This window comes from Carex rostrata, chromosome 3, assembly GCF_964058835.1.
Source record: "Carex rostrata chromosome 3, lpCarRost1.2, whole genome shotgun sequence".
In the NCBI taxonomy this organism is placed as follows: domain Eukaryota; kingdom Viridiplantae; phylum Streptophyta; class Magnoliopsida; order Poales; family Cyperaceae; genus Carex; species Carex rostrata.
This window is the reverse complement of record NC_135920.1, coordinates 10,127,406-10,141,857: the sequence shown is the minus strand read 5'-3', so window position 1 is coordinate 10,141,857 and position 14,452 is coordinate 10,127,406. Positions and strand designations below refer to the sequence as shown.

Below are 14,452 nucleotides of genomic sequence, written 5' to 3'. Positions count from 1 at the left end.
CTAGTGCACACTTAACAAAAGGAAATAAATAAGTAATTCATATGTTTTGGTGCAGCCCCTTAGTATACTAACACTATCCGTATTGTGCCTGCCTAGCTAAATGCATGGCTCTATCGTTGCCCACTAACTATTCATCCCAACAATAATTTCCAGTGTACTTCCTAGCTTCATCCCACTACCAATAGTTGTTCAAAACCTAACCAACCATCTAAGTTAGCCTATATATACATAGTCCTATGTCCCTTTTTATTGCATCGGATATCAACTTTCAAAATTTAATTAAATTGACAAACAAGTCCCATCCACCGAAATATATTAAGAAAATAGAGCAATGGAATTTGTAAGAGTTGCAATTGCTTTTGTGCTGGGCTTGATGATAACTATGGGTAGGCTTGAGGCACAGCTCCAAGTCGGCTTTTATTCAAGCACATGCCCTCAAGCTGAGAAAATTGTGAGAGAAGAGGTCAGCAAAGCAGTCTTTACAAACCTCGCTCTGGCTGCTGGGCTGGTTAGACTACACTTCCATGATTGCTTTGTTAGGGTAATGTATTATTTTTATTATATCATTTTCCATTAGACCGTTACATAAGAGTAAGACTAACTAAATTTGTACGCCTAATAATGGAAGTGTACAACATGCATGTATATATACTACCATTTACAAGTAACACATATATGTACACCAGCTTATATCTACATTCCTACATTGTTTTATTTTAAAAATTATATTCCTGTAGTTTGTTCACTTTTTGCATCCCTTTCGAATATATTAGGGGTGCGAGGGGTCAGTTTTACTTGACTCGACACTAGGGAACACTGCAGAGAAGGATTCACCGCTAAATAACCCAAGCCTTCGTGGCTTTGAGGTCATTGACAGTGCAAAAACACGGCTGGAATCTACATGCCCAGGTGTGGTCTCTTGTGCTGATATAGTTGCGTATGCTGCCAGAGATAGTGTGGCCCTGGTAAATACTATCTTACATCTTTATTATAAAATGTTATGTTCTTATATATACAAAATTTACTTACATTGTGTGTGTGTGTGTGTGTGTGTGTGTAAGTATAACTAAAATTTGTTCTTCGGTCGGGGTAAGCAGACAGGAGGCTTGTGGTATCGGGTTGAGGCTGGGCGGAGAGACGGAACAATTTCATTGGCTTCAGATACATTTTCCAACCTCCCGGGTCCAGCATTTGATCTTGACCAGCTTACACAAAGCTTTGCCAGCAAGGGACTTTCTCAAGAGGAAATGGTCACTTTATCGGGTATGTATAGTTCCTTTCTTTCTACAGAAAGGCTTATGTCAATGCACACATGATAAGCAGTTGCCCGAAAAATATAGCGTTTCAGAAGTTATTATCATATATACACACATCTGGTTTTTATCTGATGTATATATTTTTCTTCCTTTTTTTTTTTTGACATTTTTGGTATAGGTGCTCATACCATTGGTCGGTCACACTGCACCTCCTTCAGCAGCAGGCTCTACAGCTTCAACACAACATTGGATCTAGACCCAACATTGAACTCAGCTTATGCCACTCAGCTTGAGCAGATGTGTCCCAACAGCAGTAATGACACGACCCTTGTCGTTCCAATGGACCCAAGCACACCAAACTTATTTGATGCAAATTATTACGCAGACATTCTTGCGAACCGTGGGCTCTTCACATCTGATCAGACCCTCATGTCAAACGCTTCAACCGCACAGCTCGTTAGGCAGAATGCCTTCAATGGATTGTTATGGAAAATTAAGTTTGCGGCAGCAATGGTGAAAATGGGTCAGATTGGTGTTCTCACAGGGAGCAGTGGCGAGATCCGTTTGAATTGTAGTGTAGTGAACTGATACGAAGAATACCTACATGACTTGAGTCTTCATGCAGGGCTAGTTTTGTTTTAGTATATTTTATCCATGTGCTTGAAAAAAAAAGTGTTGTTTCCTAGCTAATAATTTATTTAGTACAATAAAGTGGTGACTGTATTATCCTGTGATAATGAAAGAAATTAATTTGTAGTCCAGACTTAATCCCAAAATGGATATTTTGTTTAGATGGGTCACATAACAAAAAAAGGTCGTCTCGGTTCAGTCAACGGAATATATATTCTGTTGAAATTGTGCTGCTTTCAACGGGATCTTATGTTGTGCACGTGTTATCTTTTCATTATTAGCCAAGAGGATATTAGGATTTTCGGCCTTCTGATCCAGGAAAAATGCAGCTTTAATTAATTTGCTTTTGAGCCGGTTAACCAAATTCGTTTATTATTTTAAATGAAGACTAAGGTGACCACGCGATGCGGTGGGAATTAATAATATTATATTATTGTAATTTTTTTACTATCAAGAAAATATTAATGACAATAGTTCAAGACTGTTGAGACTTTTGGTATGTTAAAGTACAATAATTCAAATTAGTTCAAGATTTTTTCACTATTCAAAAATCAAAATTCATGTATAAATCAAGATTCAAACAGAATTTATCACTAGATGCGTAGCAGAAACTTCAAGCCCTAATAGTAACTTTCTTCACTTCGTACATCTCGTGTCGGATCCACGTAACAACAACCGCAACCACGTCTCTATCAGTATCCACACGAACAGGTTGACAAACAATTGCAAGTCGAAGTGCTAGTGCCAACTTACAGTCCCCTTCTTGTCTTTCTGCTTTTCTCTCTCGATTTTTGATTTAGTGTGAATTCAAATAGATTAGATTTTCGGTTTCATCCAATAAAACTGAAAATATTGTTCTTCTATTTTTCTGTATCTATTTCTCTTTCTTTTCTTATCCGAAAATATCTCTTATTTTCAATTTTCTGCCACTAATAACAATTCATGTATATATAATACATTGCACCCATTCAGATTACATCCATTCAATTCGCACCTATTCAGATATGTCTATCTAATTAGATCAGATCATATCAGAAAAACAGATATTTTGGGCCCATATTTTGATGCAGCCCAAAAGACTTAATCCATACTCAATTAACTATTAATTATGGCATTTTAGTATATTTCTAACAGTCTCCCACTTGTACTAAAACCAAATATTTTATGTATCTAATACATTTGCCAGAAATTAATATATATGGATTTAATTTTATTTTCAACCTTGTTCTTGTGGTGATCCAATATGTTCATGCAATGTTGGCAGTGAGCTGAAAATCTTTTCCGGCACACAAATCATAAGTGGCCCCTAGTAGGACATTATGACTACCCAAATTGTATGAATGTCAATATCCGACAATAACCTGACAATTAATTTATGTTAATTCCTTTATCACTTGATATCTTGACTATACTCAAAGCAAGATATGTGTCAACTTTGTGTAGTACAATCTTTGATTTCTCATATCAAAGTTAGATTGACTTTTTATATGGTTGACTATCAACCATATAGCACAGTCATGCATTTATCAATCTACCTTTCTAGAGGGGCCCATAGACATCGTACTCTTAATACACGAGAGGGATAAATTCATCTTGATCACTCACATTTCTCCACATGATTCATAATACCCAATTACTACCTTTATAATTACCTGGTTATGGCTAATATTTTATAGCATCAAAGTATACAATCCTCATTGAAGAAATCAATGATAACCTCAAGTCAAAGGATTCAACAAAAATATTGTATAAAATAAACTGATGACACATAATCATCCATACAGTATTTTATAGCGGATCAGTCTAATACTATGTTTATCAAACATGTATCCATGTGATTGCATTGGATATCTCATATCAATGATCCGAAAATATGATCATCAACAATCAATCCACATACTAGTCCATAAATTATTAGTGTTCCGACTAACAATAAAGACTAGTGACAATTTAGAATAATATCGCATTCCACTATAAAGTTTCACGATCCAATTCATGGAATTGATGATTTATAACAAGCGATAATTATTCAAGGAACATAATATATATAAACATACAAACATATATCTAAATTATCAACCTCTAAAGCATTATTATTATCATTAAAGCTAATCACTCATGTATCTAAAACATATAGCTCTAGTATGCATTTCATGTTTGAATTGCAAAGAAGTTTAGATAACAGATCTAATACATTTGTTTCTAATATATTTGTATCTGCATCTATCTCACATATTTTTCATATCGCCCCTATTCACAATCACTAGAATAAGATGAAAATATCAAAGTATGTTTTTGGATTGTTGGTGTGACTTTGGCTCTCTAGCCTGTGCAATAAGTCCTATTATTATCATAATGGAGATCCACTTAATTTGCAATTCAATTAATCACGCAAAGTTCAAAATTGAACTTTCATCCAAACAACTACCTTTTGTTACTTCTAAACTATGTTACTCAGATACTCCATTATAGGCTCTATACCCGTATCGGATATGTATATGATACCGATAAGCACCCGATACGACACCGATATGTATTTGATACGCCAGTTGGCGTATCCTTACTCAGTTGATACAGTCTCTGATACTCTGTTGAAATGTCTAGATACGACTGGATACCTCTAGTCTCTAGATACATGTGGATACGGCCATCAGCGCCTGTGAATCGTGCCCGCATCTGTGAGCCGCAACCGTGAGCCACGCTGCACCTGTAAACCGCGCATACACCAGTGCAAATGTGAATTTTTTCTACGTGAGGCGGAATTCGAACTTGGATTCTCCGAGCGCCAACGCAAAACCTTTAACCACTCCACCAAGATTTCATTTGTGTTATATTCCAGTAACTATAATATTTAATCTATTCTTAATGTTAAGCATTTAATTTTTTATAACTTCATTCAATAAATTAGACTTTTTATGATTATTTAAATATAATATATATAATAAATATATCGTATCCTAGATTTTTGAAAATTGATGTATCGCCGTATCCATATCGTATCGTATCCAATACGATACCTGCACCTGTATCCATGCAATATAGCTTCTAAAGTAACAATATACTCTATTGTAAAAAGAATAACTGTATCTATATTTGAACTATTACAATTAACAGTTCTCTTATTTAGGCAATATATAGAGAGAAAGAGAGAGGTTGGCTACTCTACTTACATAAGCATATGAGGGTATATGCTTATAATTTATTTTTTCATTTTCAAAATCCAAAAATTCAATCTGAACTGTTAAATGTGATATCTATATTGAAATGTGCTTGGAGACCAAATTTTACATTTTTCTGAATTTTTTTACTATTTATTAAGCCACTTTGAAAATCGCTGATCCAATGGTGGCTTAACAAAACAGTAAAATCAGAAGCCACTATTGGATCAGTGATTTTAAAAGTGGCTTAATAAATAGTAAAAAAATTCAAAAAAATGTAAAATTTGGTCTCCAAACACATTTCAATATAGATATCACATCTAACGGTTCAAATCGACTTTTTGGATTTTGGCTTAATTAAATTCCAAGCTTCAAAAATTCTATTTTTGATCAAGTTTTTTACAGAGTTATATCGTTAGTAACGTTTTGATCAATCTCACAGAAATAGAAAACCTAGAATTCAAATTAAACTAAAACGTTGTAACGTTTTATAAAACGTCTGTAACATTTTAAGTAAAAGGCTCCTTTTGGAGCTGTCTCTATAAATATGGCTTGGGGCTTCTTTCTCAAATCATCTCAGCAGACCCTAACTTTCAAAACACTATTTTTTCTGTGAACTTGGTTCCTCCATTGTTGATTGAGCTTAAAACTTCAATATCTCTCAAACAACCTCGAACTCACTTCAGTAATCTTGAGTTAGATTAAGTTAGAGTGAGATTTAGAGTGTTTCTCTTGAGGATCTAAATTTTGAGACTTCGTTCTCTACTCTAGTTGGCTGTGTGACTTCCTGTTGGTTTGTAAGGGCTCACCGGTTCACAAGTTGTAAACATTTCTCGTTGGGTATAGAAAGGCGTACCTCACCCCCGTGTGTCAATTATTTTTCTGTTTTAAGCGATTAGCGGTGCATTTAGTATAACAACTTTCTCTTCGAAAACATATTATTTTGAGTAACAAATACTTTGTTCTCAGCCCTATTCTAATAGTAAAGACCCTTAGTTTATTTATGATATCCAACAAAGAAATATATATCTAATTTAGGTGTAAACTTATCATATATTAATTACTTAATCTATAAGCTTTACATCCATAAATCGTTAGATAATTATATTATAATATTTCTCATTCCATATCCCATATGTATCAATACTATTTCCTTTGATGGAATTATTTTAGAGAAAAACTATAGTTGAAAGTATATCCTAGAAGGATATATAAAAGTCAACTTAGCTTATACTTGATTGAACTATGTCTAACAAAGTTCAATTCCACTTCTTGAAAAAATGAGTTGTGTTGTATCATAATTTCACACTCTTTCAAGTATTTATTACTTCAGTTAGATCTCAAGATCTTAATATTCCAAATCATTGATTCTTAACTTCATTCTCAAATTCTTTGAACCTTTCAAAGAATTTATACTCATGCTACATTAAATACACATAATCATAATTATTAGTAAATTATGAAGTATTAAAATCATTTTATGGCATTTATTGCTTATTAAAATATATATACATTACTTTGTATAATATATAATAAGTCATTTACCCTTTTCATTCTTCCGGATAAAAGATGTTTTAGTTATACTTTGCCAATAAGATTTTCATGTATCAATTGATTCTAAATCAAATTGATGAAAATATTATTGCTTAAGCAATTTTAATGCATTTCTTATTAATTTAAAAACAATGCTATTATGCCATATCAGAGTCTAATTCTAATGATTAGTATTGATATAATTTATACATGGGCACTTTCTAATAATATCAAATAAAGATCATTCAACTTATTGGATGATCGATAGAACATAATATCTCTGACTAACAAACAAACATTGTTTTATAATAAATCAAACTTTAAAATAGTTACAGAGATATGTTTATAAAATATATAAAGTGAAATACATTCAGCTCATTACAAATTTCTTTGCCCTTTTCTTTCTTTCTTTTCTTGTCTTTCTCTTTTTTGCCTTTCTTGTCATTCTCTTTCTCTTCCTAGTTGGCAATGACTTCATGTCAACCTCTGCACTTTTGAGCATCTCATAAAGATCTGCTAAACTTATCTTCTTCTTCCCGAGATGTGCTACATATTGATCATAGCAAGGAGGAAGATAACAGAACACCATGCTCCTTGCCAACTCTTAGTCAACAACAGAACACCATGCTACATCTTGAGTACATGCTCGCTTAAAGAGCCATTCTCGCTCAATTTGCAGTTCATAAGAGTATTGGTCACAAAATACTTTCCAACACGAACTTGCTCTTGAAATCTTTTCTTGAGCTTATTCACAATACCATAGGCAAACCCACATTTTAATTGATTTTGCAATTCGGTACTGATTGTTGTAAGTATGAATAAACTCATATTGAGCTCATCTTGTACGTAATCAAAATACTTTGAGACCTTATCATCATTTGTTCCATCATGAACTTTAGGGAGAGTTTTGACAATATAATCCTTATTATCCTTTTCAAGAACCATAATCAATATTTGAATTCTAATCCACAAAATTAGATCCATCTGATTCTAATTTAATATTTCCAAGGAGAGATTGCATCATCATAAAATTTGCCATTTTCAACAACAAAATAAAATATGCAGAAATTTAGACTCTAAAGTTTTTTTGTTTTTAGAAAAATCAAAAAGTTTACTCCTACTATGTGTTTTAAAACCGATGTCTCATATAAAATCGCATAACGGACCAAGATCCACATTTCACCAAATCCAAGTGAGCTTTGGCATCATTGCTTGAATTTAGTTATTTAGATAAGCACACCTATGCTAATTACATCTAATATAACTATTGGTTATTTGAGGTGACATTCTATGTCCCAGTTCCTAAAACCCAGTGTTGTAAAATGCGGTTTCTATGCGGTATGCGGAAGGCTACTGCATACCGCATATACGGTATGCGGCCGCATATGCGGATTTTTATGCGGATTAAAAGTTAATCAAATGAAATAATATTGTATATTAATAATATTATGTGTTATTAGGCCCAAAAATTATGCATAATAATATATATTTTATGAGTTAAAAGGGTATTCAAAGGTTTAGCCCAATATAATTCAGCCCAAATCCATATTCAAGGAGGCCCGTGAAAGATGCTTGCAAACTTGGCAACAGCAATCATTCCGTTCTTTAAATCTTTAAATAATATATAAAGGTGAAACCGTGTGTAAGCACGTGGCGCTCAGCAAGTGAAAGCGCGTGAGGCAAAGAACTCCGGTACATTTAATCTTTTTAGTCCCACACCTCCAAACCAAAGAAAGTGCATCTCTTATGAGCCTATAAAAGAAGCAGCGAACCTCAAAACAAATAACTCGACTGGACTAATCCGGATGAGGAATAAGAATGGGTTTCGGTTTTATACTGGATATCCTTCTTTGATTAAAATTTTTAGGATCCGAATCCGGATCTTTATTTGTTAATACCTAAAATATTTTAAGTGGACTAAAGTCCGCATATTAATCCGCATAGTTCGGATTCTATAAGGTCGAGGACCGCATACGCATATACAGCCGCATATGCGGCCGCATAGACTGCATTTTACAACACTGCTAAAACCTATGCCTCAAGGCTCAAAAATATTTTGATAGCCTAGTTAAGTTAAACCAATTCTCCATATATAAGTATCCAACACTTATATCTTACCTCATTAAGATAACTAACGATATATTGCTTGGTAAGCCCATCAATTAGTGATCGAAATCTTGATAGGTTAGAGATTTTGGAAAGACATGAAACTTAATTTTTCTTTAAGAGACTTTGTTGTTTATTAGAAAACACACTAAGTAATAAACAATTAAATTAATAACATGAGCCCAATGCATGAGTGAAATAGTATGATCCATGGCATGATACTCTCCATTGTAAGACTCCACTTGACAATAGCCACCATCCATCCTTCATGTAATCTTCTTTATACTAATCATATAACTATTCTAATGGCAATAAAGAAAATACATACATGTCCTAAGGATAACGGCTCGCAGACCACATAAATGATACATAATAAGTGACATGCAAGTCATCTTTAATTATATAATAAATTACTTCACGGGGCACCTTAAGCCGTATTTACACATATCAATCATTCATTCATTACAACATATACATAAGGCAACGGGATCATACTATTCTCATATTCGATAACTGCAAAACAAAGTTAGACATAGAATCCAATTCTAAATATGGGCTCATGTATAAAACGATACAAATGGATTTCCTTAAAACAGTATTTTCAGATTAATCCAATTAACCTAAAATTCGAACCAATCCAATTGATTCAATTATGTCAGAACAATCCAATTGATACATATTACATAACCCATATAAAAATTGTCATATTAATTTGTATAATTTAACCAATCCAAATGATTAAATCAGACATTAATCTAATTAACAATCATTAATCCATAATTAATTCTACACAACCTGGCTCTGATACCACTGTGAGATTTTGGGTAGGTTAAAGTGAAACAATTCGAATCAATTAAAGATTTGTTCACTACCCGAAAATCAGAATTCATGTATAAAACTAATTCCAAGATTCAAATAGAATTTATCACTAAACGCACAGCAGAAACTTCAAACCCTAGTAGTAACTTTCTTCACTTCGTACACCTCGTGTCGGATCCACATAACAGCAACCACAGCCACGTCTCTATCGGTATCCACACGAATAGGTTGACAAACAACTGCAAGTAGAAGTGCTAGCGCCAACTCACAGTCCCCTTCTTGTCTTTTTACTTTTCTCTCTCGATTTTTGATTTAGTACGAATTAAGACAGATCAGATTTTTAGTTTCATCCAATAAAACCGAAAATATTGTTCTTCTATTTTTATGTATTTATTTCTCTTTCTTTTCTTATCCAAAAATATCTCCTATTTTCAGTTTTTTGTCACTAATCCAAAACTGAACAGTTCATGTATATATAATACATTGCACCCATTCAGATTGCATCCATTCAATTCGCACCTATTCAGATATGTTTATCTAATTAGATCATATCATATCAGAAAAAACAGATATTCAGATATGTTTATCTAATTAGATCATATCATATCAGAAAAAACAGATATTTCGGGTCCATATTTTGATGCAGCCCAAAAAGACTTAATTCATACTGAATTAACTATTAATTAAGGCCTAAAATATTCTGGCTTTTTAGTACATTTCTAACAAAGACATCTAATTTGGCAATAAAAAAAAGGTGTGCTTAATATTTTAGCTTTTAATTCCTTCTGCATGTATTAGTATGTTTGTTCCAATCTAAAAAGTTACATACTGGTACATTATTTAATCTTTTAGGAGTACATATTGTTACATACTGGCCCATTTATTTAGTTATTTAACTGTGATTATCTTTTCAATTTCTTTATTTTATTTTTTTTTATTAACACTTTTCAATCTATTTAGATTGTCAATGTATATAACAACAACAAAGAACAATAATAATGTTAAAGTAGAAAAAGAGCTTGATACAACTAATTAAATTTACCCTTGAAACGAACTGGTCCATTCACTTTAAACATTTACTTGTTTCATGGAACAATGATTTTACACTATACAAATTACTCTAGAATTGAATCTGAATTATATAAATTGACACGTTCGATTGACACATAGAATTAGAACCCCTCAATATGCCTCACTAAGAGTTACAAATATATACACCAACTAAAACCATTAAAACCAGAATATCCACATACCCAAAAACATGCAACTGAGTTTCTGTAAAAACCACTGATATCAAAACTGTAATACAAAACAAGTCACGATCCATAATAAACTTTCTTTTACTTGTTAGAATATTGAAGGGCAGTTAGCAAATCACACCGCGTGGAGAATTCATGATTTACCAGAAACTAGATTAAACGAGTAAGAATGATAGATTGCCTTATCCCTAAAAGTCTATTTTCTAAACACAAAACATCTATTGCATTGTTGTAACTTAACATTACAACCAAAAAACTCAATCAAACCCAACCAAACAACCTAAAAGAACTAAAAACCTAGACTTAATTAGTGATTAGATCACTTAATACACTATCCATGTGGATCGACACCCCGATCTATACTATAAGATAGGTTCATGCGCTTGTGAATCGATTATAGAGTAAACAATTAGAACTATAAATAGAGTGAGTCTATGGTACTATGCATATTACGATTTGGCACCGTGCTACGGCTCTATATTCGAGTTTTCAAATCCTAACGGTCGATCCGAACCATTCATCTTGTTCTCCATATTAATATGTGTTTGGAGACCAAATTTTACATTTTTTGAAATTTGTTTACTATTTTTTTAGATTTATTGAAAATCACTGTTTTTGGATGGTCCGGAATTTTCAGATCAAGTGATTTTCTAAATATCTAAAAAATAGTAAAAAAATTTCAAAAAATATAAAATTTGGTCTCCAAACACATTAATATGGAGAACAAGATGAACGGTTCGGATCGATAGTTAGAATTTGAAAACTCGAATATAGAGCCGTAGCACAGTAACAACCCGTGATATTCATAGTACCATTGACCCATCAAAAACACAAGTACATCAATTTAAACGCACTTCATTATTTAACCGAAATAAATTAAGTTTAATACTTCATAAAATCAAGGCTAGCATGACCGGCGGATAATTGCTCAATTTCGGATTAACTAATATCCTCTTGGAATGCAAGAACCCAATACAGACTAAAGCAAGTAAGCCTATATTCATTAAACGTTTGTTTAGCTCGGCCCATATCCTATCTATCCCAAGCCTGTGCTATGACCCATAATGGTTATACTTTCAGTTTATCTGGTTTCTCGAGATAACTGATAAAGAGATAGAGCGCTTCCCTTTGTTGTGTGGTAGCAATAAAAGCAGAAGCCAACCAACAAAAGCAACTCCCTCCGCTACTACTACTGCTAGGAGAAACTTTGAAAAAGAGTGAAATTGAAGAGAAAATGCCAGAGCCTGAGGTAAGAGAAGAGGAGCTACTAGAGAAACCAGAACGTGAAATGGAGAAACCAAAGGCTGACATTAATGATGCCCCTGTGGTTGAAGATGTTAAGGATGACGAGGATGATGATTATGAAGATGATGATGACGATGATGACGATGCTGATGCCCAAGGTAATTAATAAGCTCAATAGTTAATGAGAAGGGATTTCAATCTACTTCTTTTTTTATTTACAAATGTTTTGTGTCTTGGTGTTGAAAATAATTCTTGGGATTTCTTATATGCAAATAGCATCAGAAATTTTCACTGGGCTGTCTGCAAATAACCAACTGCTAAAATTTATACTAAGGAGAGGAGTACTCAATACTCGTGCACAGAAATTGCTAAAATCTTCTGGATATTGTTTTCCCATTCTATCAATTGTATCACTTAAAGTTAAAACCCAATTTATATGAGGTTAAGTGGCCGAACCATAAATTAAACTTTGTACATTTTAATATTTGGAAAGTAACTCCGCTGTTGTGTTTAATACAACTTCGAAATTTGCTTTTTACATTCTTTGTGAAGCTTATGTCGGGAAGGATTTTGCCTAGCAACCTTTAGACAACAAAAAGATTAAGAACTGTTACTTTTGCAAATTAGGATGAAATCACATTTTGATTCCAAGAGGATCCAGTAGATTCACATATTGAATTGTTATCTGTATATGTATGATTTTAAATTGCTCATATGCGAATTTAATACCAGGGGAACCAGGTAGTGGTGGCAATGAGGCCACTAAGCAAAGTAGGAGTGAGAAGAAAAGCCGCAAGGCAATGTTGAAGCTTGGTATGAAGCCTGTTACCGGAGTTAGCAGGATTACCATCAAGCGTGCAAAAAATGTAAATCCATAAGATCTCATATAAATTTTGTTAGTATTAAAGATTTCACTGAGAATTGATCAACCAAATTTGCGGCTCAAAATCCTCAAATCTGTTTAGTATGTAGCTGTGAGGATTGTGAAAGATCATAGAACCCATGACTAGTACCTGACCAGCAAGTATAAAGTCCAATAATTCAGCCTTACCTTTATCAGCTTAAATTCACAAAAGCGAAGAAAGGAAGACAAATGGTAAAACCATAATACTAAATTATAATTTTGGTCAAGCAGGATAATCAGGTAACAATTTCCTCAAATGATTGACACAATCGGACAACATAATCAGATTTACTATGCAATTCATTCATTAGATCTGGTTAGGGCAGTTTAATTAATTATACACATTGTTGCCTATTGCAGATCCTTTTTGTCATATCAAAGCCTGATGTATTCAAGAGCCCGAACTCCGAAACATACGTTATATTTGGGGAGGCCAAGATAGAGGACTTGAGCTCGCAGCTGCAAGCCCAGGCAGCGCAGCAATTCCGCATGCAGGATTTGAGCAAGGTCATGGCTAAACCGGAAACTTCTGCTGCACTGACAGGTGAAGAGGAGGAGGAGATCGATGAGTCGGATGTGGAGCCCCGTGACATTGATCTTGTCATGACACAGGCAGGTGTGTCCCGAGCAAAGGCCGTCAAGGCTCTCAAGGCTCATGATGGAGATATTGTTAGTGCAATCATGGAGCTGACAACTTAATATGAGCATATAATTGAGAATGTGTTGTCCTTTTCGAGTCTTTATTGGCTATGTCATTTTTTTTTTTTTTTTGAAATCTCAGTAGGAATTGTTACTTCCTACTTCAATTCCTAGTTGTTTGCTTCAGGGTTTAAAGTAGTGCATTTCTGCAGTTTTGACATTATTTTAAAGTATTGAGTTTTAGTTGTGCACTGTGTTGAACTTCGTTAATAAAAACTTAAAGTTCTCTTCGTCTAAGTGAAAAGGTAAAATCAATTTTCTGCGTATTATTGCTTGATATTTTTATTAGAGGCCTTTAAAAATTGCCAAGAGCACTTTCGTGCTGCACTCCCACCAATAGTATATTTCTGAATCGTTTAATTAGCATCAACCGCTGGCATTGTAAACAAATAGCTATTTTGCTTTTGAACATGATGTATTTAACAAATGTAAACCAACTATTGGCATTAACAGTGATTTGTTATTTAATTTTTTTCTTTCTTTTACGTAGTTCAGAATTAACATAAATTACTGGAACACGATTAATCATTTCTGTTACCGCTAAACAAAATAAATTCATATAAACAAGCTAATGGTGGGGTCAAGCAATTGTTTATCCACGATAAACAAAATAAGATTCATATAAACATCTTAAAAAAAAAAATGTCGCCACATTCTATATAATATTAAATGTTCTTAATATAAATAGACATGTTTGATATAAGAGGGTTCAAATGCCTCCAATAAAAAGTATTCACGAGGAGCTAGCACATCACGCGGACACATTACATATCAAGCGCACACATTACATATCAAGCGCGCCGTGGCACTTTCAAATGAGTGTGGTGATCGGTAAACGCACTC

The 14,452-nt window shown here is 33.5% G+C and overlaps 2 protein-coding genes across 2 annotated transcripts; both read left to right on the top strand.

Annotated features, from left to right (window-relative positions):
- The first annotated feature begins 248 nt into the window (after nucleotides 1–248).
- Nucleotides 249–1,940, top strand: LOC144551393 (peroxidase 5-like). Its single transcript, XM_078299336.1, has 4 exons — nucleotides 249–541; nucleotides 774–965; nucleotides 1,098–1,263; nucleotides 1,435–1,940. Exons 1-4 carry the CDS (start codon nucleotides 332–334, stop codon nucleotides 1,842–1,844), a joined length of 978 nt encoding a protein of 325 aa, XP_078155462.1. The 5' UTR covers nucleotides 249–331; the 3' UTR covers nucleotides 1,845–1,940.
- Nucleotides 1,941–11,995: 10,055 nt separating this feature from the next.
- LOC144551389 (nascent polypeptide-associated complex subunit alpha-like protein 1) lies at nucleotides 11,996–13,885 on the top strand. Its single transcript, XM_078299332.1, has 3 exons — nucleotides 11,996–12,164; nucleotides 12,739–12,872; nucleotides 13,271–13,885. Exons 1-3 carry the CDS (start codon nucleotides 11,996–11,998, stop codon nucleotides 13,607–13,609), a joined length of 642 nt encoding a protein of 213 aa, XP_078155458.1. The 3' UTR covers nucleotides 13,610–13,885.
- Nucleotides 13,886–14,452: the final 567 nt, after the last annotated feature.

Excerpts from the sequence above, each read along its gene's own strand:
- LOC144551393 (XM_078299336.1), top strand. The coding sequence starts at position 332 with ATGGAATTTGTAAGAGTTGCAATTGCTTTTGTGCTGGGCTTGATGATA. Across the intron at positions 966-1,097 it reads CCAGAGATAGTGTGGCCCTG|ACAGGAGGCTTGTGGTATCG; the intron begins GTAAATACTATC and ends CGGGGTAAGCAG. Across the intron at positions 1,264-1,434 it reads GGAAATGGTCACTTTATCGG|GTGCTCATACCATTGGTCGG; the intron begins GTATGTATAGTT and ends TTTTTGGTATAG.
- LOC144551389 (XM_078299332.1), top strand. The coding sequence starts at position 11,996 with ATGCCAGAGCCTGAGGTAAGAGAAGAGGAGCTACTAGAGAAACCAGAA. Across the intron at positions 12,165-12,738 it reads TGACGATGCTGATGCCCAAG|GGGAACCAGGTAGTGGTGGC; the intron begins GTAATTAATAAG and ends ATTTAATACCAG. Across the intron at positions 12,873-13,270 it reads CCATCAAGCGTGCAAAAAAT|ATCCTTTTTGTCATATCAAA; the intron begins GTAAATCCATAA and ends TGCCTATTGCAG.